General features: G+C 47.2%; 1 protein-coding gene across 1 annotated transcript in view; it reads left to right on the forward strand.

Moving 5' to 3' along the window:
• Window positions 1-5785: 5785 nt before the first annotated feature.
• Window positions 5786-27094, forward strand: part of LOC144501502 (E3 ubiquitin/ISG15 ligase TRIM25-like) — a 30204-nt gene continuing 8895 nt past the window's right edge. Inside the window, exons 1-4 of the mRNA XM_078225292.1 lie at window positions 5786-7243; window positions 16848-16943; window positions 18849-19082; window positions 25334-25505. Of these exons, the coding sequence (XP_078081418.1) occupies window positions 6650-7243; window positions 16848-16943; window positions 18849-19082; window positions 25334-25505 (1096 nt within the window). The 5' untranslated portion in view covers window positions 5786-6649. The remainder of the gene's footprint in view (window positions 7244-16847; window positions 16944-18848; window positions 19083-25333; window positions 25506-27094) is intronic.

Here is a 27094-nt window from a genome sequence, read left to right on the forward strand (position 1 = left end):
AGAAGGGTAGCAGGGATAACCCAGGAAATTATAGGCCGGTGATCTTGACGTCCGTGGTAGGGAAGTTGTTGGAGAGGATTCTTAGAGACAGGATGTATGTGCATTTAGAACGGAACAATCTCATTAGTGACAGACAGCATGGTTTTGTAAGAGGGAGGTCATGCCTTACAAATTTGGTGGAGTTTTTTGAGGAAGTGACAAAAACGGTTGATGAAGGAAGGGCCGTGGATGTCGTCTATATGGATTTCAGTAAGGCATTTGACAAAGTCCCACATGGCAGGTTGGTTAAGAAGGTTAAGGCTCATGGGATACAAGGAGAAGTGGCTAGATGGGTGGAGAACTGGCTTGGCCATAGGAGACAGAGGGTAGTGGTCGAAGGGTCTTTTTCCGGCTGGAGGTCTGTGACCAGTGGTGTTCCGCAGGGCTCTGTACTGGGGCCTCTGCTATTTGTGATATATATAAATGATTTGGAAGAAGGTGTAACTGGTGTAATCAGCAAGTTTGCGGATGACACGAAGATGGCTGGACTTGCGGATAGCGAAGAGCATTGTCGGGCAATACAGCAGGATATAGATAGGCTGGAAAATTGGGCGGAGAGGTGGCAGATGGAGTTTAATCCGGATAAATGCGAAGTGATGCATTTTAGAAGAAATAATGTAGGGAGGAGTTATACAATAAATGGCAGAGTCATCAGGAGTATAGAAACACAGAGGGACCTAGGTGTGCAAGTCCACAAATCCTTGAAGGTGGCAACACAGGTGGAGAAGGTGGTGAAGAAGGCATATGGTATGCTTGCCTTTATAGGACGGGGTATAGAGTATAAAAGCTGGAGTCTGATGATGCAACTGTATAGAATGCTGGTTAGGCCACATTTGGAGTACTGCGTCCAGTTCTGGTTGCCGCACTACCAGAAGGACGTGGAGGCGTTGGAGAGAGTGCAGAGAAGGTTTACCAGGATGTTGCCTGGTATGGAGGGTCTTAGCTATGAGGAGAGATTGGGTAAACTGGGGTTGTTCTCCCTGGAAAGACGGAGAATGAGGGGAGATCTAATAGAGGTGTACAAGATTATGAAGGGGATAGATAGGGTGAATGGTGGGAAGCTTTTTCCCAGATCAGAAGTGACGTTCACGAGGGGTCACGGGCTCAAGGTGAGAGGGGCGAAGTATAACTCAGATATTAGAGGGATGTTTTTTACACAGAGGGTGGTGGGGGCCTGGAATGCGCTGCCAAGTAGGGTGGTGGAGGCAGGCACGCTGACATCATTTAAGACTTACCTGGATAGTCACATGAGCAGCCTGGGAATGGAGGGATACAAACGATTGGTCTAGTTGGACCAAGGAGCGGCACAGGCTTGGAGGGCCGAAGGGCCTGTTTCCTGTGCTGTACTGTTCTTTGTTCTTTGTTTGGAGAGTCCGCTTTGATTTTCTCCTGGAGTGAGAGTTGGAAGCCAGAAAACCTGTGACTCACAGATGAGAGTGCTACCAAATAATATTTGAGGCACGGAAACGCCATGCAATGACCATCTCCAACAAGGAAGATTCTAACCATGGCCCTTTGATATTCAATGGCATTACCATTACAAAATCATCAATATCCTGACAATTACCATTGACCAGTAACTGAAATGGACTCGCCATTTAAATACTGTGGCTACAAGAGCAGGTTAAAAGCTGGGAATTCTGTGGAGGTAATAAGGATGGCATGGTGGCACTGCTCCCTCACAGCGCCGAGGACCCGGGTTTGATTCCCTGCTTGGGTCACTGTCTGTGCAGAGTCTGCACGCTCTCCCTGTGTCTGCGTGGGTTTCCTCCGGGTGCTCCGGTTTCCTCATCCAGTCCGAAAGAGGTGCTGGTTAGGTTCATAGACCATGCTGAATTCTCCCTCAGTGTACCCGCACAGGCGCTGGAGTGTGGCGACTAGGGCATTTTCACAGTAACTTCATTGCAGTGTTAATGTAAGCCTACTTGTGACTAATAAATAAACTTTTCCAGACTCCCCAAATCCTGTCCACTATCTAAGTCACAAGTTGGGGGTGTGATGGAATACTCTCCACTTGTCTGGATAAGGCAGCTCCAACAACACTCAAAATGCTCATCACCATCTAGGACAAAGCAGCCGCTTGATTGGCACCCCATCCACCACCTTAAACATTCGCTCTTTTCACCACAGTAACAGCAGTGTGTACCATCAACAGGATATACTGCGGAAACTTGCCTAGTCCCTCTTAACAGCACCTTCCAAACCCACGACCACTTCCATCTAGAAGGACAAGGACAGCAGACACATGGGAATGCCACCACCTGGAAGTTCCACTCCAAATCACACGCCATCCTGAGTTGGAACTATATCAGCCATTCCTTCACTGTCGCTGGGTCAAAATCCTGGAACTCACTCCCTAACAGCACTGCGGGTGTACCTACACCGCAAGGGACTGCAACAGTTCAAGAAGGCAGCTCACCATCACCTTCTCCAGGGCAATTAGACATGGGCATTAAAAGCTGGCCTTGCCAGCGACGCCCGCATCTCATGAAAGAAAAACAAGAACTTGTGAGTTGGGCAGCATGCCCTGTGACCTTACTGCCATAGTAACAACTTTTGGCTGTTCCATCATTGACTAAATAATATGACGCTTCTGTTTTTAATAAACGCGGTGCAGATTTTAAATGGGATTCGTTATTTCGACTTTTCCTGAGAAAGTGGTGGTACCATTTCAAAGGGGATCTGAGATTCATGTTGCTGGAGACATGCATTGGACAGTATGGACAGGGACACCAAGTTTCCTTCTAACAAGCACATTATTGAGAGTGTTAGATTCTCACCACAACCCAACATTTCCACTTTTACTGATGCTGACTTTTTATTCACAGATTTCTTAAAAAAGCAAGTTTAAATTCTCAAAATGCTATGCTGGAATTTGTGCTCATATTCTCGAGACTGTCAGTCCTGTGATGTCATGATACCAACAACGTACATTTATATAGCGCCGTCAACATAGTAAAACATCCCCAAGTGCTTCATGGGAGTGCAATCATACACAAATTGACACTGAGGCAAGAAGGCGACATTGAGATAAACCTGATATAAGGGTTAGGTTTCTAATTGGGTGTTTTGAAGGCAGGAAAGTAAGGTGGAGAGGTTTAGAGTGGGAATTCCAGCACTAAGGCCCTAGACAACTAGACTGTCCAGGATGCAAAAGACATCTAGGGGAGGCGATCTTACCAGAAAGATTTTAAGTCCAGGACAGGCAGGAAAACGGGAGAGTTTCTCACCTGTTTTCTGGGCACATTCCAATCCAGAATTTTATGTGAAAATGGGCGAAACCATTCCTCACCTGTAGGGGAAGGGGGCAGGGCTTCAATCACCAGCAAGCCTGCTGTAGCAGCAGAGGGCACTATTGCGCATGTGCAGACCTTTGTGGCTGTACATGTGTAATGCTAACCAGCAGAGACCTGACAGGTCTGACAGAGAGACCTGTCTGAGAGACTTGTCAGGCCTCTGCTGCTGTACCTGGCCACGACCCAGCTGCCCCCCCCACCCACCCTAGCTATCGTGGGTGCCCACGACCGATCGCGAGCCCCACACCACCTGGAAATATGAACCCTGCACCCTCCCGCCACTCCAAACCAATCGCTCCCCCCTCCCTCCCTTACTGATCAGCTGAAGAGTGGCATCAGGGCCCCCTTCCGTACCTGGTTGGTCTGCCCCGGCCTAGCCCCGCTCCCCTCAGGCCCGGGCCCCGTGGGCCCCACCCGCATAGGCCCTGCCCTTTAGGCCCCATCCCATGGCACTGCCCATGGCTTCCGGTTCCACCAGCAAGGCCATCATGTCTGGTCCCTGTTTGTGGGGACCATACTGATCCTCACTGGAAAGAACATCTCCCTGCGAGGCCACAGAGGCATTTCAACTCTGCGGTGTACATAGATCATAGACTCTATGGCACAAAGACAGGCCCTTTGGCCCAAACTGGTCCATGCCGACCAAAATGCCCATCTAAGCTAACCCCATTTTTCTGCATTTGGCCCAGATTCCTCTAAACCTTAGTTTATTTAGCAAATCCTTACATTGTTTGTAATACCGTATTGCCACAGCAGGTCGCACTGCTTATCACAAATTCTACCTCATGAACAACACCGAGGACTACAGCATCACCAAGTGGTGATTATATGGAGCTGCAAAGCAGCACGATTAATCTCTTAAACCATTTTCTTCAGTGTCCCGTCAACTTGACTCCAAATTCATTGTAGCAAAAAAGTGTCCAATCTTTGGACTGTTGCTCATTCAAACCTGTACAGCCTGTATACAGACTCATCACTCCTGCTCGATGACCTACACTGGTGCCAAAAAAGTATTAAAAATTCTCACCCTTGTTTTCAAATGCATCCAGGGCTTCACTCCTCCCTAACTCTGTAAGGCCCTTGTAATGACTCAGAAAGCCTGACTGGAAAGGAACATAGATTATTATAGAATGCAAAACAAAACCGCTACCGTGGTGTACACACACTAGTACTTGTCTCGGACTATAGGTTAGCAGGCCCAGTCCTGGGCCTTCCTTTTAAAAGGCTCAGGTAATGAATTCCAGCTGGGCAGGCCACTGCCTGTTACCAGGGGAACTCATTCCCAATGAGCCCCACAGGGAAATCAATCAGTGATTCACCATGGACCTCGTGGGTTATCACAGCCCTGCAACTCATCAACCCTCTGATGTATCGATGCCTATCTAATTCTGGCCTCTTGAGAATTCCCAATTCTATTCACTGCCCTATTGTTGGTCACCCCTTCAGCTGACTGGGTCCTGAGCTTTGAAATTCCCTCCTTAAAGCCTTTCCCCCTTTCTTTCCAACTGCATGACACTCCTTACCAATCTCCATCTTGTTTTAAGATTTCTAACCTTTGTAATAGCAGATTATTTGGTCATTATCACAAATGCTATTTGTGGGAACTTGCTGTGCACAAATTGGATGTCCTGTTTCCTGATGTTACAAGGGCAGCACAATGATTAGCACTGCTGTCTCACAGCGCCAGGGACCCAGGTTCGATTCCAGCCTCGGGTGACTGGCTGTGCGGAGTTTGCACGTTCTCCCCGTGTCTGTGGGGTTTCCTCTGGGTTTCCTCTCACACTCCAAAGATGTGTCGGGTGGGGGGATTGGCCATGCAAAATTGTCCCTTCGTGTTCAAAGATGTGTAGGTTAGAGGGATTGGCTATGCTAAAGCCCTTAGTGCCAGGGGGATTAGCAGGGTAAATATGTGGGGTTACGGGGATAGGGACTAAGTGGGATTATGGTCGGTGCAGGCTTGATGGGCTGAATGGCCTCCTTCTGCCCTGTAGGGATTCTATGAAACACTGACTGCATTTCAAAATTATTTCATTGGGCATTTTTGGACATTCTGAGGTCTGGAAAAGTGCTATGTAAATGTGGCTTTTTTCCCCCCGCTAATCTGGGAAGCTTCCCTGTCAGTTGTGGCTGGAGTAGGCCTCCCCTTTAAGGGCTGCCTTCATGTAGTTTCAGAGATGCCCAAATTCCTGCCCCTCCCTGAACAGACATGTGGCCAATAAATAGCGTGTGTAGCAATAGCTGCCCGCCTGTATCATTGTCATGGATTTCACATGGTGCCTGGGACTGGGTGACCAGGCGTGTTGAGTCTGCCTAAAACTCAGCACGTCGGTCTATCAGTGCTATTGAGTTTCCAGCCCACTGCTCTGGTCTAATGTGTGTCATGATGTGGAGATGCCGGCATTGGACTGGGGTAAACACAGTAAGAAGTTTAACAACACCAGGTTAAAGTCCAACAGGTTTATTTGGTAGAAAAAGCCACACAAGCTTTCGGAGCTGATGCACATCAATTGGACACGAGGCTCGAAGCTTCAGTAAAAGAAGGCTTTTATTAACTAACAATGGAGCTATCAGAACTTTAACAAACTATCCCAGACTGAAGGGGTCCCGTCCGAGCAGGGAGTCTTATACCTCTCCCAGGAGGCGGAGCCCGACTGGGATGTGCCACAACAGTAACAAACACAGGTGTAACAATCCCACCCTAACCCAACAGCAACATTAGTACAATCCCACAGTAACCTATATACATTCCTGTAGTACTGGCCAGCCCTGGCTCAGTACTATACAGTGGGAACCAACGATGGTTCACCACAGGAGCCTAAAGCATTTTTGGACATTCTGAGGTCTGGAAAAGTGCTACGTAAATGTGGCTTTTTCCCCCCCCTAACCTGGGAAGCTTCTATCAGTTGTGGCTGGAGTAGGCCTCCCCTTTAAGGGGTGCCTTTTTGTAGTTTCAGAGATGCCTAAATTCCAAACACATTGGTCTAATGTGTACAGGATCTGACCAGATGTCAGCACCTAGGTTCTCAGTGAAGAGGTGACACTTCAATATCTTCTTGAACTGTGCCTCTGGGACTCAAAGACATTTTTATTGTCACTTTAAGTCAGGGTTTGGCATTGCATGATGCATTTCGAGGTCAACAAGAAAATTAAATCCCACCCAGGGGATTTTTGTTTCCACACTTGCCCTTCCCACTTAAGCAATGTTGAAAAGGAATCAAGGAACCGAGCAATAAACAGCTGTAAGCTGCAGGGGGAAAGCGGCAGAGCTCCGGATTCCAGCTGTAAGGCGGGGTGGAGAGAGCTGGCATCGCGACATGGCATCAGCGCTGTCAAACGTGCAGGTTTCCAGGGAGAAGCTGCTCTGTGCCATCTGCCTGGAGGTGTTCAAGAACCCGGCCACAATCCCGTGTGGACACAATTTCTGCCTGGACTGCATCAGCCGGTGCTGGGACCAGCAGTTCAGTGTCGGGGCCTACAGCTGCCCGCAGTGCCGGGAAAGCTTCATCTCCAGGCCCATGCTGCACAGGAACATCATCGTCTGCGACATCGTGGAAGATTTCCTCAAGTCGGGCGCCAAGCCCGGCCTGGGCCGGCCTTTGGCGGGACCCGGCGACGTGGCCTGCGATTTCTGCAGCGGGGGCAAGCTGAGGGCAGCGAGGTCGTGCCTGGTGTGCCTGGCTTCTTACTGCGAGGAGCACCTGAGCCCTCACCGGGACAGCCCGGCATTCCAGGACCACCCCCTCACACAACCTGTCCGCGACATCCAGGAGCGCAAATGCAAGATGCACAGGAAGCACCTGGAACTCTTCTGCAGGAACGACAAGACGTTCATCTGCTGTGTGGGCACCACTGGTGAGCACCGTGAGCACAAGGTGGTCACGCTGGAGGAAGAGGCGCACAGCAGAAAGGTACAGAACTTGCAGAATCATAGAACCCCTACAGGGCAGAAGGAGGCCATTCGGCCCATCCAGCCTGCACTGACCACAATCCCGCCCAGGCCCTATCCTCATAACCCCATGCATTTACCCAAGCTTGACACTAAGGGGCAATTTAGCATGGCCAATCCACCTAACATGTGATGCACTATCAATTAGGCAAAAGACTACTTGTGTGCCAATACAACTGTAGGCTTTTATTCATAATTGATAGTGCATCAATTTTATTCATAACATAATCAGGAGCACATCCCAACAGGTAACCGACCTGGACTGAACAAGGGGAAAGAGACAGCCACCTTTATACTAGGTGACAAGGGGAGGAGCCGAGCCAGCAGGGGATGTGTCCAGGCATAACAAACACACAACGGTGGTCCATGTAGGACAAAGGCACAACTGAAGTCCACCACAACCTGCACATCTTTATTTCCACCTCATAGAATTCCTATGGCCTAGATGGAGGCCATTCAGCCCATTGAATCTGTACCGACCACAATCTCACCCAGGTCCTATTCTCGTAACCCCGCTCATTTACCCTCTAATTTCCCCTGACACTAAGGGTCAATTTAGCATGGCCAATCCACCTAACCCGCACATCTTTATTTCCACCTCATAGAATTCCTATGGCACAGAAGGAGGCCATTCAGCCCATTGAGTCTGTACCGACCACAATCTCACCCAGGTCCTATTTTCGTAACCCCGCTCATTTACCCTCTAATTTCCCCTGACACTAAGGGTCAATTTAGCATGGCCAAACAACCTAACCTGCACACCTTTGGATTGTGGGAGGAAACTGGAGCACCCGGAGGAAACCCACGCAGACACGGGGAGAAAGTGCAAACTCCACACAGACAGTGACCCAAGTCGGGAATCGAACCCGGGTCCCTGACGCTGTGAAGCAGCAGTGCTAACCACTGTGCCACCGTGCCGTCCACATGAAGGAATTGATCTGCATTTTCCACATTCAGGGTAACACACTGATAGTATCACATTCAGAACACAGGTAGCAATGTGGCTGGATTAATAATCCAAAAAGAGCCAGGTCTAATGTTCCAGAAAATTCAGTTCAAATCGCATCATGGTGGTCTGGGGAATTAACTTCAACTTTTGAAATAAAGTTGGATTAATTTGCTAATCTCATTAATAACAATCATGAAAGTATCATTGATTGTTGTAAAAATCCATCTGGTTCACAAATGTCCTTTAGGGAAGGAAATCTGCCGTCCTTACCCAGTCTGGCCTACATGTGACTCCAGAGCCACAGCAATGTGGTTGCTTCTTAACTACCCTCTGAAATGGCCGAGTGAGACACTCAGTGTATCAAACTGTTACAGGAAAGTCAATAATAAAACCAAATGGAGTAGCGGGCATCGATCTAGGCACTGTAAACAACACAGACAACCGTATGAACATGTGAATTCGGAGCAGGAATAGGCCACCTGGACCCTCGAGGCTGCTCCGCCTTTCCAGAGAGATTGGGACTGATCTGATTGTAGCCTCAACTTCATATTCTGCCTAACGCTGATAATCATAGAATCATGGAATCCTACAGTGCAGAACATAGAACATAGAACATAGAACATTACAGCGCAGAACAGGCCCTTCGGCCCACGATGTTGCACCGACCAGTTAAAAAAAAAAACTGTGACCCTCCAACCTAAACCAATTTCTTTTCGTCCATGAACCTATCTACGGATCTCTTAAACGCCCCCAAACTAGGCGCATTTACTACTGATGCTGGCAGGGCATTCCAATCCCTCACCACCCTCTGGGTAAAGAACCTACCCCTGACATCGGTTCTATAACTACCCCCCCTCAATTTAAAGCCATGCCCCCTCGTGCTGGATTTCTCCATCAGAGGAAAAAGGCTATCACTATCCACCCTATCTAAACCTCTAATCATCTTATATGTTTCAATAAGATCCCCTCTTAGCCGCCGCCTTTCCAGCGAAAACAATCCCAAATCCCTCAGCCTCTCCTCATAGGATCTCCCCTCCATACCAGGCAACATCCTGGTAAACCTCCTCTGCACCCTCTCCAAAGCCTCCACATCCTTCCTGTAATGTGGGGACCAGAACTGCACACAGTACTCCAAGTGCGGCCGCACCAGAGTTGTGTACAGTTGCAACATAACGCTACGACTCCTAAATTCAATCCCCCTACCAATAAACGCCAAGACACCATATGCCTTCTTAACAACCTTATCTACTTGATTCCCAACTTTCAGGGATCTATGCACACATACACCTAGATCCCTCTGCTCCTCCACACTATTCAAAGTCCTCCCGTTAGCCCTATACTCAACACATCTGTTATTCCTACCAAAGTGAATTACCTCACACTTCTCCGCATTAAACTCCATCCGCCACCTCTCGGCCCAACTTTGCAACCTGTCTAAGTCTTCCTGCAAACTACGACACCCTTCCTCACTGTCTACCACACCACCGACTTTGGTGTCATCAGCAAATTTGCTAATCCACCCAACTATACCCTCATCCAGATCATTAATAAATATTACAAACAGCAGTGGCCCCAAAACAGATCCCTGAGGTACACCACTTGTAACCGCACTCCATGATGAATATTTACTATCAACCACCACCCTCTGTTTCCTATCCGCTAGCCAATTCCTGATCCAATTTCCTAGATCACCCCCAATCCCATACATCTGCATTTTCTGCAGAAGCCTACCATGGTGAACCTTATCAAACGCCTTACTAAAATCTAAAATATATCCAGTATATCCTTTCTCAAGAAGGAGGCCATTCGGCTCATCGAGTCTGCACCAACCACAATCCCACCCAGGCCCTAGCCCTGTAACTCCACATATTTACCCCGCTAATCCCCCTGACACTTAAGTCAATTTACCATGGCCAATCCACCTAACCCGCACATCTTTGGACTATGGGAGGAAACCCACGCAGACACAGAGAGAATGTGCAAACTCCGCACAGACTGTGACCCAAGCTGGGAATCGAACCCAGGTCCCTGGCGCTGTGAGGCAGCAGTGCTAATCACTGTGCCACCCCTTTTGACTCCCTTGTTTGTCAAGAATCCATCTGTCTCTGCCTAAAAATATTCATTGACCCTACCTCTACTGCATTCTGGGGAAGAGAATTTCAAACATTCACCACCCTCAGAGAAAAGATTCCTTACCACACCCTGCTCAATTGATCCTGAAGGGTCCTGCTCACCAACATCTGGGAGGTTGTGCTGAGTTTAATACAGCTGTCCCACAGACTAGTCTAGCCTGACATATTCACAGAGTCATACCATATAATGTTCCACACACCACCATCACCATTCCTGGGTCTGTCCTATCTGCTGGCATCTCCACATTATGTCCTATCCCACCAGCAGGATAGACTGAGCAGAGGCGGTGACGGCACAGTTGCCATGTGAATCCTGGACATTTACTCTGGACATAAGAACATAAGAACTAGGAGCAGGAACAGGCCATTTGGCCATTCAATAAAATCATGGCTGATCTTTTCCTGGACTCAGCTCCACTTACCTGCCCACTCACCATAAACCTTAATTTCTTTACTGTTCAAAAATCTTTGCCTTAAAAACATTCAATGAGGTAGCCTCAACTGCTTCACTGGGCAGGGAATTCCACAGATTCACAACCCTTTGTGTGAAGAAGTTCCTCCTCAGCTCAGTCCTAAATCTGCTCCCCATTATTTTGAGGTTATGCCCCCTAGTTCCAGTTTCATCTGCCAGTGGAAACAATTTCCCTGCTTCTATCTTATCCATTCCCTTCATAATCTTACATGTTTCTATAAGATCTCCCCTCATTCTTTTAAATTTCAACGTATATAATCCCAGTCTACTCAGTCCCTCCTCATAAGCCAATCCTCTCAACTCCGGAATCAACCTAGTGAATCTCCTCTGCACCCCCTCCAGTGCCAGGATATCCTTTCTCAAGTAAGAACATAAGAACATAAGAAATAGGAGCAGGAGTAGGCCATCTAGCCCCTCGAGCCTGCCCCGCCATTCAATAAGATCATGGCTGATCTGAAGTGGATCAGTTCCACTTACCCACCTGATCCCCATAACCCCTAATTCCCTTACCGATCAGGAATCCATCTATCCGTGATTTAAACATATTCAACGAGGTAGCCTCCACCACTTCAGTGGGCAGAGAATTCCAGAGATTCACCACCCTCTGAGAGAAGAAGTTCCTCCTCAACTCTGTCCTAAACTGACCCCCCTTTATTTTGAGGCTGTGCCCTCTAGTTCTAGTTTCCTTTCTAAGTGGAAAGAATCTCTCCACCTCTACCCTATCCAGCCCCTTCATTATCTTATAGGTCTCTGTAAGATCCCCCCTCAGCCTTCTAAATTCCAACGAATACAAACCCAATCTGCTCAGTCTCTCCTCATAATCAACACCCCTCATCTCTGGTATCAACCTGGTGAACCTTCTCTGCACTCCCTCCAAGGCCAATATATCCTTCCGCAAATAAGGGGACCAATACTGCACACAGTATTCCAGCTGCGGCCTCACCAATGCCCTGTACAGATGCAGCAAGACATCTCTGCTTTTATATTCTATCCCCCTTGCGATATAGGCCAACATCCCATTTGCCTTCTTGATCACCTGTTGCACCTGCAGACTGGGTTTTTGCGTCTCATGCACAAGGACCCCCAGGTCCCTCTGCACAGCAGCATGTTGTAATTTCTTTCCATTTAGATAATAATCCAATTTGCTATTATTTCTTCCAAAGTGAATAACTTTGGCAGACCAAGGAGACTAAGGAGACCAAAGCTGTACACAGTACTCCAGGTGTGGCCTCACCAGCACCTTATACAACTGCAACATAACCACACTGTTTTTAAACTCCATCCCTCCAGCAATAAAGGACAAAATTCCATTTGCCGTCTTAATTACCTGCTGCACCTGCAAACCAACTTGTTGTGATTCATGCACAATGACACCCAGGTCCCTCTGCACAGCAGTGTGCGGCAATTTTTTACCTTCAAATAATAGTCCATTTTGCTTTTATTCCTACCAAAATGGATGACCTCACATTTACCAACATTGTAGTCCATCTGCCAGACCCTCGCCCACTCACTTAGACTATCCATATCCCTTTGCAGGCTTTCAGTGTCCTCTGCACACTTTGCTGTACCACTCATGTTAGTGTCATCTGTGAATTTTGACACACTACACTTGGTCCCCAACTCCAAATCATCTATGTAAATCAAAAACAATTGCGGTCCCAACACTGATCCCTGAGGCACACCACTAGTTACTGATTGCCAACCAGAAAAAAACCTATTTAACCCCACTCTTTGCTTTCTGTTAGTTAACCAATCCTCTATCCACGCTAATACATTACCCGTAACACCGTGCACCTTTATCTTATGCAGCAGTCTTTGGTGCGGCACCTTGTCAAATGCCTTCTGGAAATCCAGATACACCACATCCACCGGTTCCCCGTTGTCCGCCATGCTTGTAATGTCCTCAAAGAATTCCAGTAAATCACTTAAACATGACCTGCCTTTCATGAACCCATGCTGTGTCTGCCCAATGGGACAATTTCTATCCAGATATCTCGTATTTGAAGTTTGATGGCATCAGGTCAAACACTGGCAAGGTAACCTCTTGCTGATTATCACCTACCTCAGCTGATGAATCTGTACTTCTCCACGTTGTACGACACTTCGAAGAAGCACTGAGGGTGGCAAGGACACGGAATATACTCTGAATGGGGGCTTCAGTGAGCTGATCATATCTGCCAGACTGGGCCTGTGGCAGGGGGTGAGAGAACCAACAAGTGAGAGAAGCCTACTTGACCTCACCCTCACAAAACCCCCTGTCCCAGGTGCATCTGTCCATGACAGTCGGGGTGACCAAGCCACAGAATTTGTGGAGATGAAGTCTCGTCTTCACATTGAGGTTTTTTATAATTCCTTCACAGAATGTGGATGTTACTGGCTAGGCCAACATTTACTGCCCATCCCTAATTGTCCCTTGACAAGGTGATGGTGAGCTGCCTTCTTGAACCGCTGCTGTTCAGGGACTGAATTTATTCTCCGTTGGGAGTGTGCACTCAGTGGGGTTGGGAGTGGGTGTCCCAGCTGCGGTGTCCCCTGACCATGATGTCATGTTGGCCGGCCAATTAACAGGCAACCAGTGTGAAACGCACCCTGGGAAAGCTCAGCGCTGTTGGGGAGAGGGTGGGCGCTAAGCAAAGGCAGGATTCGGGGCTGGCATTTCTAATGTGCTCCCTCGGGGTGGTAGCTGCAGAGCTGCCTCAGGGAACCGAGGATCTGTAGAAAATAAACAGCAATGCAAAAACTATGCAGAGAGTGTCCAGGCAGCACATTCAAACCCAAACTCAGTCCCCAGACACCTTGCAAAATGTTATTTCAGCCGGGACACTTTCTCCCGCTTGGATCGGGGTTGAAGCTAAAATGTAAGCGACACTTGCCCAAAATCAGCCCATTTTAAATGGTAAAAGCAGGCGGGTCGCATACAGTTGTGTTTGATTGGCCCCTCAATGGGCTATACTGCCTGACTGATACTGCTGAAACACTGTGTGAATGCGCAGTGACCTCAGGACGCACGCCTGATGATGTTTCACCTGATGATGTTTCACCTGATTTCAGGTCGGGTGTGCACATGTCTGAGCAATGTCAAATTCCGTCCATGTGGCGTAGGAACATCCACAGTGCTGTTAGGAAGGGAGTTCCAGGAGTTTGACCCAATAACAATGAAGGTACAGCAAACAAATTCCAAGTCAGGATAGTGTGTGGCTTGGAGGGAGTTTGCTGGTGTCCCCACTGCCCTCGTCCTTCTATGTGGTGGAGGTCGCAGGTTTGGAAGGTGCTGTCAGAGGAATCCCCTTGATCGTATTGGGTAGCATTTCCACCATGCTCAGAACAGATCTAACAGCTCAAAACTGGGCATCTATGAGGTAGTGTGGACTATCAGCAGAATTGTACTCAACCACAATCTGTAACCTCACGGCCCGGCATAGCCCCCACTCTACCACTACCATCAAGCCAGGGGATCAATGGAGATTGCAGGAGGACATGCCAGGAGCAGCACCAGGCATTCCTAAAAATGAGGTGACAATCTGGTGATGATATCTGAGGACTATTTGCATTCTAAACACCAGAAACAGTGATAGACGGAGCTGAGTGATCCCACAACCAATGGATCAGATCTAAGCTCTGCAGTCTTGCCACATCCAGTTGTGAATGGTGGTGGACAATTAAACAGCTCCCTGGAGGAGGAGGCTTCACATTCCCCATCCCCAATGATGGGGGAGCCCAGTATGTCTGTGAAGAGACAAGGCTGAATCATTTGCAACCATATTCAGCCAGAAGTGGCTGTTCCATCTCAGCCTACAGCTCCCTCCTGAGGTCCCCACCATCCTAGATGCCAGTCTTCAGCCGATTTGATTTACTCCACATAACATCAACTAAAGCCAAGCCATTCCAATGCAGTCGCCATATGGGCATTGACAAGGCCGTGTGGAAGATTGCCTCAGTATGTCCTGTCCACAAATGGTGGACAAATTGAACCTGTCCATTTACTGACTCATCAGCTTATTGTCAGACATCAGCCAAGTCAAGGAAGGTGTCATCAGTGCTGCCAAGTGACACTAGCCTAGCAACAGCACACTCACGGATGCTCAGTTGGGTTCCGCCAGGGCCATTGCTTCAGGCCTCATTACAGCTTTTCTCCAATGGACAGCTGAATTCCAGAGGTGAGGGAAGAGAAATTTTTTTTTGGATAGCCTCATCCTGAGAGATCAACCTTTTTTTTGGTACCATTCGGTACTTTAATTCTAATCAAAAAAGCCAATTCAAATTAAGTCCAATCACGGTCCCCAGATGAGGGACAAACAAGATCCAAGCTGACAAGACACTGTTTCCCAAAATGGGCTTGATCAAACAATATCCAAGCTGACAGGATGAGGAATTATACTCCCTCCCGGGCTTGATCTAACGCTTCACCTTAGCCAAAAGGCCCAGATGGCTTTGAAAAATAGCACAGGTGAAGCCTCAGTTTAACCTACCCTGATCTGTTACTCGACCCTAGCCTGGCCAAACTACCATCGCAGGCGTCAGCACCCCTCCCAGTGCAATGGACTAGCCTCGTCCCCTGCCTGATCATGACTTATTCCTGCCAGGGAAGAGTGATTGACAGCAAGGCAGCATTTGACCGGGTGTGGTTTCAAGAAGCTCCGGCAAAACTGGAGTCAATGGGAATCAAGGGGGAATTCTCCACTCGTTGGTGTCATACCGAACACAAAGGAATGTGGTTGTTGGAGGCCAATCAGTCCCAGGACATCATGTTGGAGTTCCTCAGAGCAGCGACTGAGGTCAAAGCATTCAACTGCTCCATCAATCACCTTCCATTCATCATACAGTCAAGCGGGATGTTCGCTGCTGATTGCCCAGTGTTTAGTATCATTTATAAAGTCTCTAGTACTGAAACAGACCAATGCTCATGTGCAACAAGACTGAGGTAATTTCAGGTTTGGGCTCGTAAGTGGCAAGTGACATTCACACCAACTGCCAGCTAATTACCAAAAGAGAAAATGCTGGAAAATCTCAGCAGGTCTGGCAACATCTGTAAGCAGAGAAAAGAGCTGACGTTTCGAATTCAGATGACCCTTCGTCAGAGGTCGAAACGTCAGCTCTTTTCTCTCCTGACTCCCCAGAGCCTGTCCACCATCTACATGACACAAGTCATGAGTGTGAGAGAATGTCCCCACTTGCCTGGATGAGTGCGGCTCCAATAACACTCAAGAAGTTTGACGGCATCCAGGACAAAGCAGCCAACTGGATTCATCACCACCCCATTCAGCACTTCCAATGTTCACTCCACCACTGAACACACAGTGGCATCAGTGTGTACCATCTACAAGATACACTGCAACAAATCATCAAGGCTCCTTAGACAGCACCTTCAAAACCTGCAACCTCGATCACCTAGAAGGACAAGGGCAGCAGGTACATGGGAACACCCCCATCAAACACACACCATCCTGACTAGAAAATATATCACCATTCATTCATTGTCACTGGGTCAAAATCCTGGAGCCCCCTCCCTAACAGCACTGTGGGTGTACCTACACCTCAGGGACTGCAGCATTTCAGGAAGGCAGTTCTCCACCACCTTCTCAAGGGCAATTAGGGGTGGCCCAGCCAGCAACACCCACATCCCTAGAATGAATTATAAAAACACACAGGAGTATAAGCAATTTAAACAAAGGGAATAATTGCTCTCAAAAACAAGAAACCTTCATAATAATTCCTATAAGCTCCCATTTATGAACATGGCTTTGATCCATTCTAAAAGCAAAATACTGCAGATACTGGAAATCTGAAATGAAAACAGAAAATGCTGGAAATAATCAGCAGGTTAGGTAGTGATTGTGTGAGAAAGAGCTCCAGGTTAATGCAATTTGACCAGAGCCATTTGATTGAAAATGTTAAACTCTGGTGTATTCCTGCAGTGTGGTAATATAATCCAGTCCCGCCCCTCTGCTCTGACTACGAATGAAACTTCCCTTTACGTGCTGCTCCTGATGATATTTGCTCTCTCCTTTACCAGAAAGAACTTTACCAAATTGACCTCGAGATGGAGAAGCAGCTACAGGCGACACTGCTGGAGATTGGAACTGTTCAGGACAACATTGACTCAATCACGGTGAGATAGTTGGCAACCCCAAAGAGAATAAAGAGCAAAGAAAAGTACAGCAGAGGAACAGGCCCTTCGGCCCCTCCAAGCCTGGGACGATCATGATGCCCCAACTAAACTAAAAAAAAATCTTCTGCCCTTACCCGGATGGTATCCCTCTATTCCCTCCCTATTCAAGTCCCCATCCAGTGCCTCTTAAATGTTGCTAATGTGCCTACTTCCTCCACCACCTCTGGCAGTGCGTTCCAGGCACCCACCATTCTCTGTGTGAAAAACTTCCCCACACATCTCCCTTAAACTTTCCCTCTCTCACCTTGAACCTGTGCCCCCTTGTAATTGACACTTCTACCCTGGGAAAAAGCCTCTGACTATCCACCCTGTCTATGCCTCATAATTTTGTAGACCTCGATCAGGTCTCCCCTCAGCCTTTGTCTTTCCAGTGAAAATAATCCTAGTTTATTCAACCTCTCCTCATAGCCAACACCCTCGAGACCAGGCAATATCCTGGTGAACCTTCTTTGCACTCTCTCCAAAGCTTTCATATCCTTCTGGTAGTGAGGTGACCAGAACTGCACGCAATGCAGCCTAACCAAGGTTTTATATAGCTGCAACATGATTTCCCAACTCCTGTACTCAGTGCCACAGCTGATGAAGGCAAGCATGCCAAATGCTTTCTTAATCACCTTGGCCACCTGTGTTGCAACTTTTAGGGTACTGCACGCCTGCACACCCAGAACCCTCCGTGTGTTAAGTTAGGTGGGGCCTAAAGGGGCAGGGGGAACACTGCACACTCTGCAACCAGGATCAACTGGTCTTTAGGGGTGGGGGTGGGTGAGTAATTGGACAGGAGACAGCCGTGGAACCCCTGATAGTGAGTGGGAAGTGAGGTAGGCTTCGATTTTTAACTCACCCAAAAAAAGTGCGATTCTCTCCCGCTTTCATACTCATTTGGCACTTAAAATTCTTTTGGTAAGATAGCTTTCTACATGGCTAAAGCGAGTAATTATCCTGCTCTTCCAGCATCTGAGCTGCATTCCCACCAGACTGTAGAAAATACTGAATTTTAAAACATCAATAGCACAGTGCCATCACATTATGCTCCACTTGAAACTCCTTCTATCTTTCCTCATCTAAATCCATCATCATACCCCTCTATTCTCTTCTCCTTCAATTGTCCAGTTTCTTCTTATATGCATCTATGCTATTTACTTCAGCCACTCCCTGTGGCAGTGAGCTCCTCATTCTCATTACCCTTTGGGTAACAAAGTTTCTGCTGAGTTGCCTATTGGATTTCTTGGTGATTATCTTCTTGGTTCTAGCTCTGCTCTTCCCCACACGAGAAAACGTTCTCTCCATCTCCACTCTGTCAAAATCTTTCATCATTATTAAGATCTCTCTTCGGTCACCCTCAGCCTTTTTTCTCTCAGTTTGGTCTTTGGGAGATGGTTCCAGGAATGAGTGCTGGGTGGCACAGGGAGTTCAGAGTAGATTCAGTTTTTAAGTTTATTTATTAGTGTTTATTAACACTGCAATGAAGTTACTGTGAAAATCCCCTAGTCGCCACACTCCAGCGCCTGTTCGGGTACACTGAGGGGGAATTTAGCAAGGCCAATCCCCCTAACCAGCACATCATTTGGACTGTGGGAGGAAACCAGAGCACCCGGAGGAAACCCATGTAGACACGGGGAGAACATGCAGACTCTGCACAGACAGTGACCCGAACTGGGAATCGAACCCGGGTCCCTGGCGCTGTGAGGCAGTAGTGCTAACCACTGTGCCACCATGCTGGCCACACAGCGAGTGGGAACTAAGTGGAACTGGGTGTTGGGAGCATGTATTGGGTGGCACGAGGAGTGGGTGTGGGTGGCACTGGACAGGGCTGGAGGTTTAAAGCTCCTTCTCATCTCACCTCAGAGAACCACACAACAAGTGGAATTGGATATCACCAACAAGTTTTCCGCAATGATTGATGCCATCGATGAGGCCCTGAAAGTGGTGATTGGGTTAATCGGGAGAGAACAGCAGGCAGCACTGAACCAGGCCAACAGCATCAGGTCACAGCTGGAGCAGAAATGCACTGAGCTCAAAGAGAAGAAACTACAGCTGGAGATCCTGGTCAATAAGACTGACCACTTCAAATTTGTACAGGTAAAATCATCATTCACCATGAGGTACAACACCACCGTTACACATTTAGCTCATTAGCAGGAGATTCCAGCATATTTCCAAAGTGTTTATATCTGCAATATATAATACAGTAATTCTTATATATTAGGCTATCTAAGACACTGGATGGAGTTCAAAAGTTAGGTGGATATTGAGTTGCAAGGGCCTGAAATTCACTGCAGGTTGCATCAGGGAGGGTTAGTGTCTCAGATAGAGCTAGTGAGCCGTGAGTTAGAATAGGTCAGCTTAAGGTGGCCTGAAGAGCAGCCTCTATATAGTTTACTAATTGCTGCTGTTGCCAATAATACCAGTCACTAGCCAACACTCATTATTGGTTGTGTATATTGCCTTAATTGATCTGACGTGTAGTTGACTCTTAAACACCCCCTCAAGGGCAATTAGAGAAGGGCACTGAATGCTGGCCCAGCCAGCGATGCCCACATCCCGTGAAAGAATTTAAAAAATGAACGATCTGATCATCTCACTCATTGACAAAATCTGACATTAGCTAAAGATCAGAGCCATATCTCAGAGGCAGGACGGCTGGTCTGAGGTTGAGAAAGCAAGAAGAGTGGGTTTCTCTCAGGTCCTGCCTTATTACCTTAGAAACCATAGAACGATAGAAAGGTACAGCGCAGAAGGAGGCCATTCAGCCCACCCAGTCCATGCCAGCCCGAGGACACCCAGGTGCCCTTTCTAATCCCACCTTCCTGCACGGCCCATAGCCCTGTAGCTTACAGCACCTAAGGTGCAGATCCAGGTACTTTTTAAAAGAGTTTAGGGTCTCTGCCTCCACCACCAACTAGGCAGTGAATTCCAGATACCCACCACCCTCTGCATAAAAAGTTCTTCCTCATGCCCCCTCTATACCTACTGCCACTTATCTTGAATCTATGTCCTCTGGTTCTAGAATTCTCCACCAAAGGAAACAATTGCATCCTGTTCACTCTATCTTTTCCCCTCATAATTTTGTGCACCTCTATCAAGGTACCCCTCAGCCATCTTTGTTCCAAGGAAAATAACCCCAACCTATCCAATCTCTCCTCATAGAAACATAGAAACCCTACAGTGCAGAAGGAGGCCATTCGGCCCATCGAGTCTGCACCGACCACAATCCCACCCAGGCCCTACCCCCACATATTTACCCGCTAATCCCTCTAACCTACGCATCTCAGAATTCTAAGGGCAATTTTTAACCTGGCCAATCAACCTAACCCGCACATCTTTGGACTACACAATTTAGACACCCTTTTAATTTTCCAAATTAGGCACTTCCCAACCTGTATCCAGAATTGTGAAGGAGGCAGGTCTATGTAACTTCTCATTGAAGTTACCAACTAATAGGTCACGGAGAGATATTAGTTGATTGGCTTTTTATTGTGTAAAGGTTTACAATTGAAGTTCTCTCCTGGAGATTGAATGTAACATAAAGTTTCATATGCCTCATAAAAAGATGAGAATTATTTTGAAAATATTTTTATTTTATTCTTACCTAAATGGTTGGAGCACTTTACAGTAAATTACCACCTTAATTACCATCATAGCTACACATTTCTGGCAACATTATTGTAAATCTCCTCTGCACTCTCTCCAGAGCAATTACATCCTTCCTGTGATATGGTGACCAGAACTGCACATAATACTCCAGCTGTGCTGTCACCACTGTCGCGTGGCACAGTGGTTAGCACTGCTGCCTCACAGCGCCAGGGACCCGGGTTCGATTCCTGACTTGGCTCACTGTCTGTGTGGAGTCTGCACGTTCTCCCCGTGTCTCTGTGGGTTTCCTCCAGGCACTCCGGTTTCCTCCCACAATTTGAAAGACGTGCTGGTTAGGTGCATTGGCCATGCTAAATTCTCCCCCAGTGTACCCAAACAAGTGCTGGAATGTGGCGACTAGGGGATTTTCACAGTAACTTAATTGCAGTGTCAATGTAAGCCTACTTGTGACACTAATAAATCAACTTTAAACCAGTGTTTTATACAATTCCAACATTATATCCTTACTTTTATATTCCATTCCTCTCCAATGAAGGAGAGCATTCCACAGGCTTTCTTTACAAACTTGTCTACTTGAACTGCTGCCTTTAGGGACCCATGTACTTGTATGCCAAGATCTCTCACTTCACTTACTCGTATATTCCCATTTAATATGTATTCCCTAGAAATGTTTGATCTCCCTAAATGCATGACCTCATACTTCTCTATGTTAAAATCCATCTGCCACTTTACCGCCCACTCCACCAACCCATTGATATTGTTTTGTGGATTATAGCTATCCTCTACATTATCCACTACTCGGCCAATCTTTGTGTCTTCTGCAAATTTTCCAGTCGTGCCCCTCCACATTCACGTTCAAATTGTTAATATATAACACAAACAGCAAGGGTCCCAACACCGAGCCCTGTGGAACACCACTTGAAACAACTTTCCATTTGCAAGGGTAGCCATCGATCATTACTATTTGTTTCCTGTTACTAAGCCAACTTTTTATCCAGTTTGCCACATTACCCTGTATCCCATGGGCTTTTACTTTTTTGACCAATCTGCCATGTAGGATCTTGTCAAACGCCTTGCTAAAATCCATGTACACAACATCTACTGCACTACCCTCATCAACCCTTCTTGTCACTTGTCTACTTTGAGGATGATTTTCCAATCCTTACTAGATGTAGGGGGGGGTACCAGAGGACTGGAAAAATGCAAATGTAGTTTAAAAAGGTATCAAAGGAAATGCTAAACAATTATAGGCCATTAATCTTACATAGGTAGTGGACAAATTAGTAGAATCAATCCTGGGAGATGGGAGTAACTGTCGCGTAGAAAGGCATGGACTAGAATACTTAAAGAATTCAATCAAATTTGTGAGTCAAGACCTTCCTTTAACAAATCCACGCTGACCACCCCTGACTAGTCCATGCCTTTCTACGCGACAGTTACTCCTATCTCCCAGGATTGATTCTACTAATTTGTCCACTACCTATGTAAGATTAATGGCCTATAATTGTTCAAATACATTTGCATTTTTCCAGTCCTCTGGTACCTCCCCTACATCTAGTAAGGATTGGAAAATCATCCTCAAAGCATCTGCTATCTCCTCTCTGATCTCCATCAGCAGCCTCGGAAACAATCCATCTGGCCCTGGCAACTTATCCACTTCCAAGGACTCTGATCTTTTGTGAAGGAAGCCTTGAAAGCTGATCAGTCTGTCTTTGCCTGTCTTTGTTTCATGGCCACACATAGCCAGGGCGAGATGCTGGCTGTTGGACAAGTGGTCTTGGATTGCAGGCGGCAGTCAGGAAGCAGAAAGGAGGGAGTGATCAAAAAGTGATCGGGGTCTGAAGAAGATTGGAGGCCAGATGGAAGATCAGAGAGGTCAGGAAGGTGGAGATCGGAGGGTCAGTAAGGCAGGGATTGAAAGGGTTGAGGTTTAGGCAGAGATTGAAAGTGTCAGTGTTTGGGGAGTGTGTGGGGGTAAGGCGGGGGGGGGGGGGGCGGGTGGGGGGGGGGGGGGGTGGAGATTGGAAAGGTTGACGTGAGCAATGACTATTCATGGGTAAACTGAATCCAGAAGGCAAGTGGATCAGCGCACACATCCTGGATCCAGGTATCACCACCTCCCTTTAGCTGCTGGCTTTCCAAACATGTACATTTGATTTGTCTAACTGGTTGAGTTGATACAGTGCTTACCAAGTGGCACAGTGGAACACTGCTCCCACAGCTCAAAGATGTGCAGGTTAGGGGGTTAGGTTGATTGGTCATGCTAAATTAACCCTCGTGTCAAGGGGATTAACAGAGTAAATATTTGGGATTACAGGAATAGGGCCTGGATGGGATTGTGGTCGGTGCAGACTCGATGGGCTGAATGGCCTCCTTCTGCACTGTAGGGATTCTACGATTCTATGAAAATGGTTTTAAACCATTAACCAGAGTAACATTTGAAACATATAAGGGGGTAAAATTATATCTGATCTGCAGACTGTAGTAAAACATACATTTAAGAAACGAACAATCGGGTTAAAGACTAGGACAAGGCTTCCTCCAGATTTGAGGCTATGCTGGATTTTCTATTAAAGACATTAAATTATTCAGCACAATTTTAGGACTCCCTGTAGCCAAGGTCAAATTTAGAATGGTGATTAATTTCAAGATGTGCAGCCTCATGTTAATAATATGATCAGCCACCTCCTGCCAACAGATTAATTGTTCACCCTCGGTACAGCTTCTGTTAAAAGTATAAGTAAGGGTGACCAGGGGCAGCCTCTGGCACTGTGATGGTGACCACAGCTTGCCAATATTATCAGTTGTCGGCAATGTGACTGCACTGAGATCAAACATTGGCTTGAGTTGGTATTACTCTGAGGCCTCAGTTCCAGTATCATGTATCCCCTAACCATTGGGTGGCATGGTGGCAGAGTGGTTAGCACTGCTGCGTCACAGCGCCAGGGACCCGGGTTCGATTCCCGGATTGGGTGACTGTCAGAGTGGAATTTGCACGTTCTCCTCGAGTTTCCTCCGGGTGCTCCGGTTTCCTCCCACACTCCAAAGATGTGCGGGTTAGGTTGATTGGCCATGCTCAAATTGACTCTAGTCCCTAGCGATTAGCAGGATAAATATGTGAGGTTACGGGAACAGGGCCTGGGTGGGATTGTGGTCGGTGCAGACTCGATGGGCCGAATGACCTCCTTTTGCACTGTAGGGATTCTATGATTCTATGACAACATCTCCAGAAGCAGAGTAAAGCCCTCTACACTACACTTCAAGGATATGCCTTTATCCCAGACTCAAGAAGGCAATCCAGAGTGTAGTCTGTGCGATCTCACTGAAGCACGCAGAATTGGGAAGCAGCTTCACAGGGTAGACACAGAGATTATTTCCCCTGGCTGAGGAATCTACAACATGATGGCACACATCTGGGGTTGATTATTTAGGGCTGAGATGGGGAGGGATTTCATCATTCAGAGGGTTGTGAATCTTTGGAATACTTTACCCAGAGGGTTGGGGATGCGCCATTGTTGAACATATTCAATGCTGAGAGAGACACACTTCTGTCCTCTCAGTGAATCATGGGAAATGGAAGCAGCCATGATTGTATTAAATAGTGGCGCAGGCTTGAGGGGCTGAATGGATTATTCCTAGTCCTATTTCTTACAAACACTTCCTCCAACCTTGAGTTGCCCCTGGGATCGGAACCTGGCTTTTGTGCCAGTTACTGGCGGTTTTGTGGTGTCGGGACCAGGACCTTGTCTACTGAGGACTTGGCTGAGACTGTCCATTTATTTATTTCTTCTTTCATGGGCTGTGGGTGTCACTCGCAAGGCCGCCATTTATTGTGAGTCCCTTAGAGGTAACAGAGAGAGTGGTGGAGAGAGGATCTGACCCCAGCTCGAATCCGCTCACTCATTCATCCAGTAAACAATGTCAATTCAGTGTCCGCTGTGACTCCATTGGTAGCACTCTCACCTCGGAGTCAGAAGGTTGTGGGTTCAAGTTTCCAATCCTGAGAGTCAGTCCCGTAAATCCAGACTGACACTCCAGTGTGGTACTGAAGGTGCTGTCCTTTGGGTGAAATGTTGAACTAAGGCCCCATCTATCGGCTTAGTTGAATGTTAAATATCCTATGGCACTATTTTGAGGAAGAGAAGGAGAGATCCCCCTGGTGTCTGGGTCAGTATTTATCCCTCAAATCAACATCGCAGAAACGGATTATTTGGTCATTATCACAGTGCTGTTTGTGGGAGTTTGTTGTATATAAGTTGGCTGCCACAATTCCTACATTACAACTGTGGTTACATCTCAATAGGACTTTATAAATCATAGAATCCTACAGTGCTTCTGTATCATCCATTCGGCCCATTGAGTCTGCACCGACCACAATCCCACCCAGGCCCCATCCCCATAACCCCATGCATTTACTCTAGCTAGTCCCCTTGACACTAAGTGGTAATTTAGCATGGCCAATCAACCTAACCCTCACATCTTTGGAGATGTGGGAGGAAACTGGAGCACCCGGAGGAAACCCACGCAGACATGGGGAGAACGTGCAGATTCCACATAGACTGCGACCCAAGTCTGGAATTGAGCCCGTGTCCCTGGCGCTGTGAGGCAGCAGCGCTAACCACTGTGCCACCGTTCCGCCCTGGCCTTCACTGGCTGTAAAGCATTTTGGAATGTTCTGAGAAAGGCGCTATGTAAATGCAAGTTCTTCATTCTTTACAATTTTGATTTCCTCTCAGGAGTCCCTTTGTTTCAGCTCCTCCTCTCAGGTCTCCGATGTCCCGAAGTTAAAGTCTGATCTACATTCCAAGCTGGCTCGTGCCAATGAAGCTGCTACCGAACTTTCTGTCCAGGTGAAGGAGTGCCTGCGTCGAGCCATGAAACACAAACTGAAGAGCACAGAGTCAAGAGGTCAGTGCACTGCAGAGCAGGGCAGGCTGAGAAGGGCCGAATGGCCACCTCTCCTGGTTATCGAGACATTGACACAGGCTTTGCATCCTGCAGGTCAGAAGATTGACACAAGAGAAGGGACAATGGGAAATTATTGTCTGGTGCATTCAGCCTGTCCTGTGTCTATCACATTCAGGAGGGGCCTAAGGCCTGCTTGATGTTTCCTTATTCAAATTGAACCATCCAGAACACATTCACATCTGGCCAGCTGCATTCAGAAAGTTCTCAACACATGGTCTAACCAGCTGCCTTAAGGGCTGCTGCAGCCACCACCAAAAAAACATGTACCTGAATCTCCAGATTGTCCATAGCCAGCCACTGGTTCACACTTAATCCCAGTGCCTGCCTTTCCCAATCACCCCCACCCTCTCTCTCCCAGACACATGCCCCCTGCGGCTACTGATACTAACATAGCAGCTCAAAATGTTAAAGGTAATTGTTAGTGATTATCCTGGCAAACCCCGTCTGTGGAAGCTTCTGCCTCCACTTGAGATGGCAGGCCTTGTTTTAAGAAGCCTCTCCAACAGAGGTGCACTCCCTCAGTCCTGCACTCGGAGTGCCAGTCTAGTCAATAGGTTCAGATTTCTGGAGTGAGACTTGAACCCATGACCCAAAGACAAGAGAGAAAGCTGCCTATGAGTCACTGTGATACCATAAAGAATTGACTAAGGATCCACTACATAGAAATCACATCCACACTCTTATGGTTCAGGTTAGAATGCTATAATGTATAACTCTATATGAATCATAAGTTTTGAATCTTAAATTTGGCTAGGATAAGCATGATATGTTCCAATTCAGATGTGATTTAAAAGGCCCACTAGGGAGCTTTTATCAAACAAAGTTTACTTAAGAATATAGTTAACATGTATGGTAAGAAACTTAGTAACAACTTTTATCAATTACAAACAAGAAAGAAAACAACCGCTATAATGTATAACTCTTAATGAATATCTCTGATGTGTTCCACTTAAAACCAAAACCCATAGCCAAACCCTTTATCATTGCACAGGCTAAAGCTCACATAATACTGGAATACAGTTCCCTGGGTTGAATGCTGATTTCAAATGATCTTGAAAACTCAGAGCAGCTTGTCTTCAGCTCTCCAAAGCATCAAAACACAGATTCTTTACGGCAGGATGGCAATAAGCTGTGCTCTCAGCTAACTAGTAAAACTTTCAAAATATAAACAGAGAGAGACTTCTTTCAGCTGTGCTTCTAACACGGCAGCCAAAACGAAACTGAAAACAACCCATGTCACCTGAGTCGCAGACAGTTTTTTTTTCTCCTCCCAACAATGACATCAGCTAAAGCTGTGAGCTGAGAAACACTGGCTGTGAGAGCTGCAGAGATCATGATTCAAAACAAAATCTCTCAAAGGGACGCTAACGTCACAACTCTTTCATTTCCGGGCGGCACGGTAGCACAGTGGTTAGCACTGCTGCTTCACAGCTCCAGGGACCTGGGTTCGATTCCCGGCTTGGGTCACTGTCTGTGTGGAGTTTGCTCATTCTCCTCGTGTCTGCGTGGGTTTCCTCCGGGTGCTCCGG

This window comes from Mustelus asterias, chromosome 12 (assembly GCF_964213995.1).
Source record: "Mustelus asterias chromosome 12, sMusAst1.hap1.1, whole genome shotgun sequence".
Classification (NCBI taxonomy): Eukaryota; Metazoa; Chordata; class Chondrichthyes; order Carcharhiniformes; family Triakidae; genus Mustelus; species Mustelus asterias.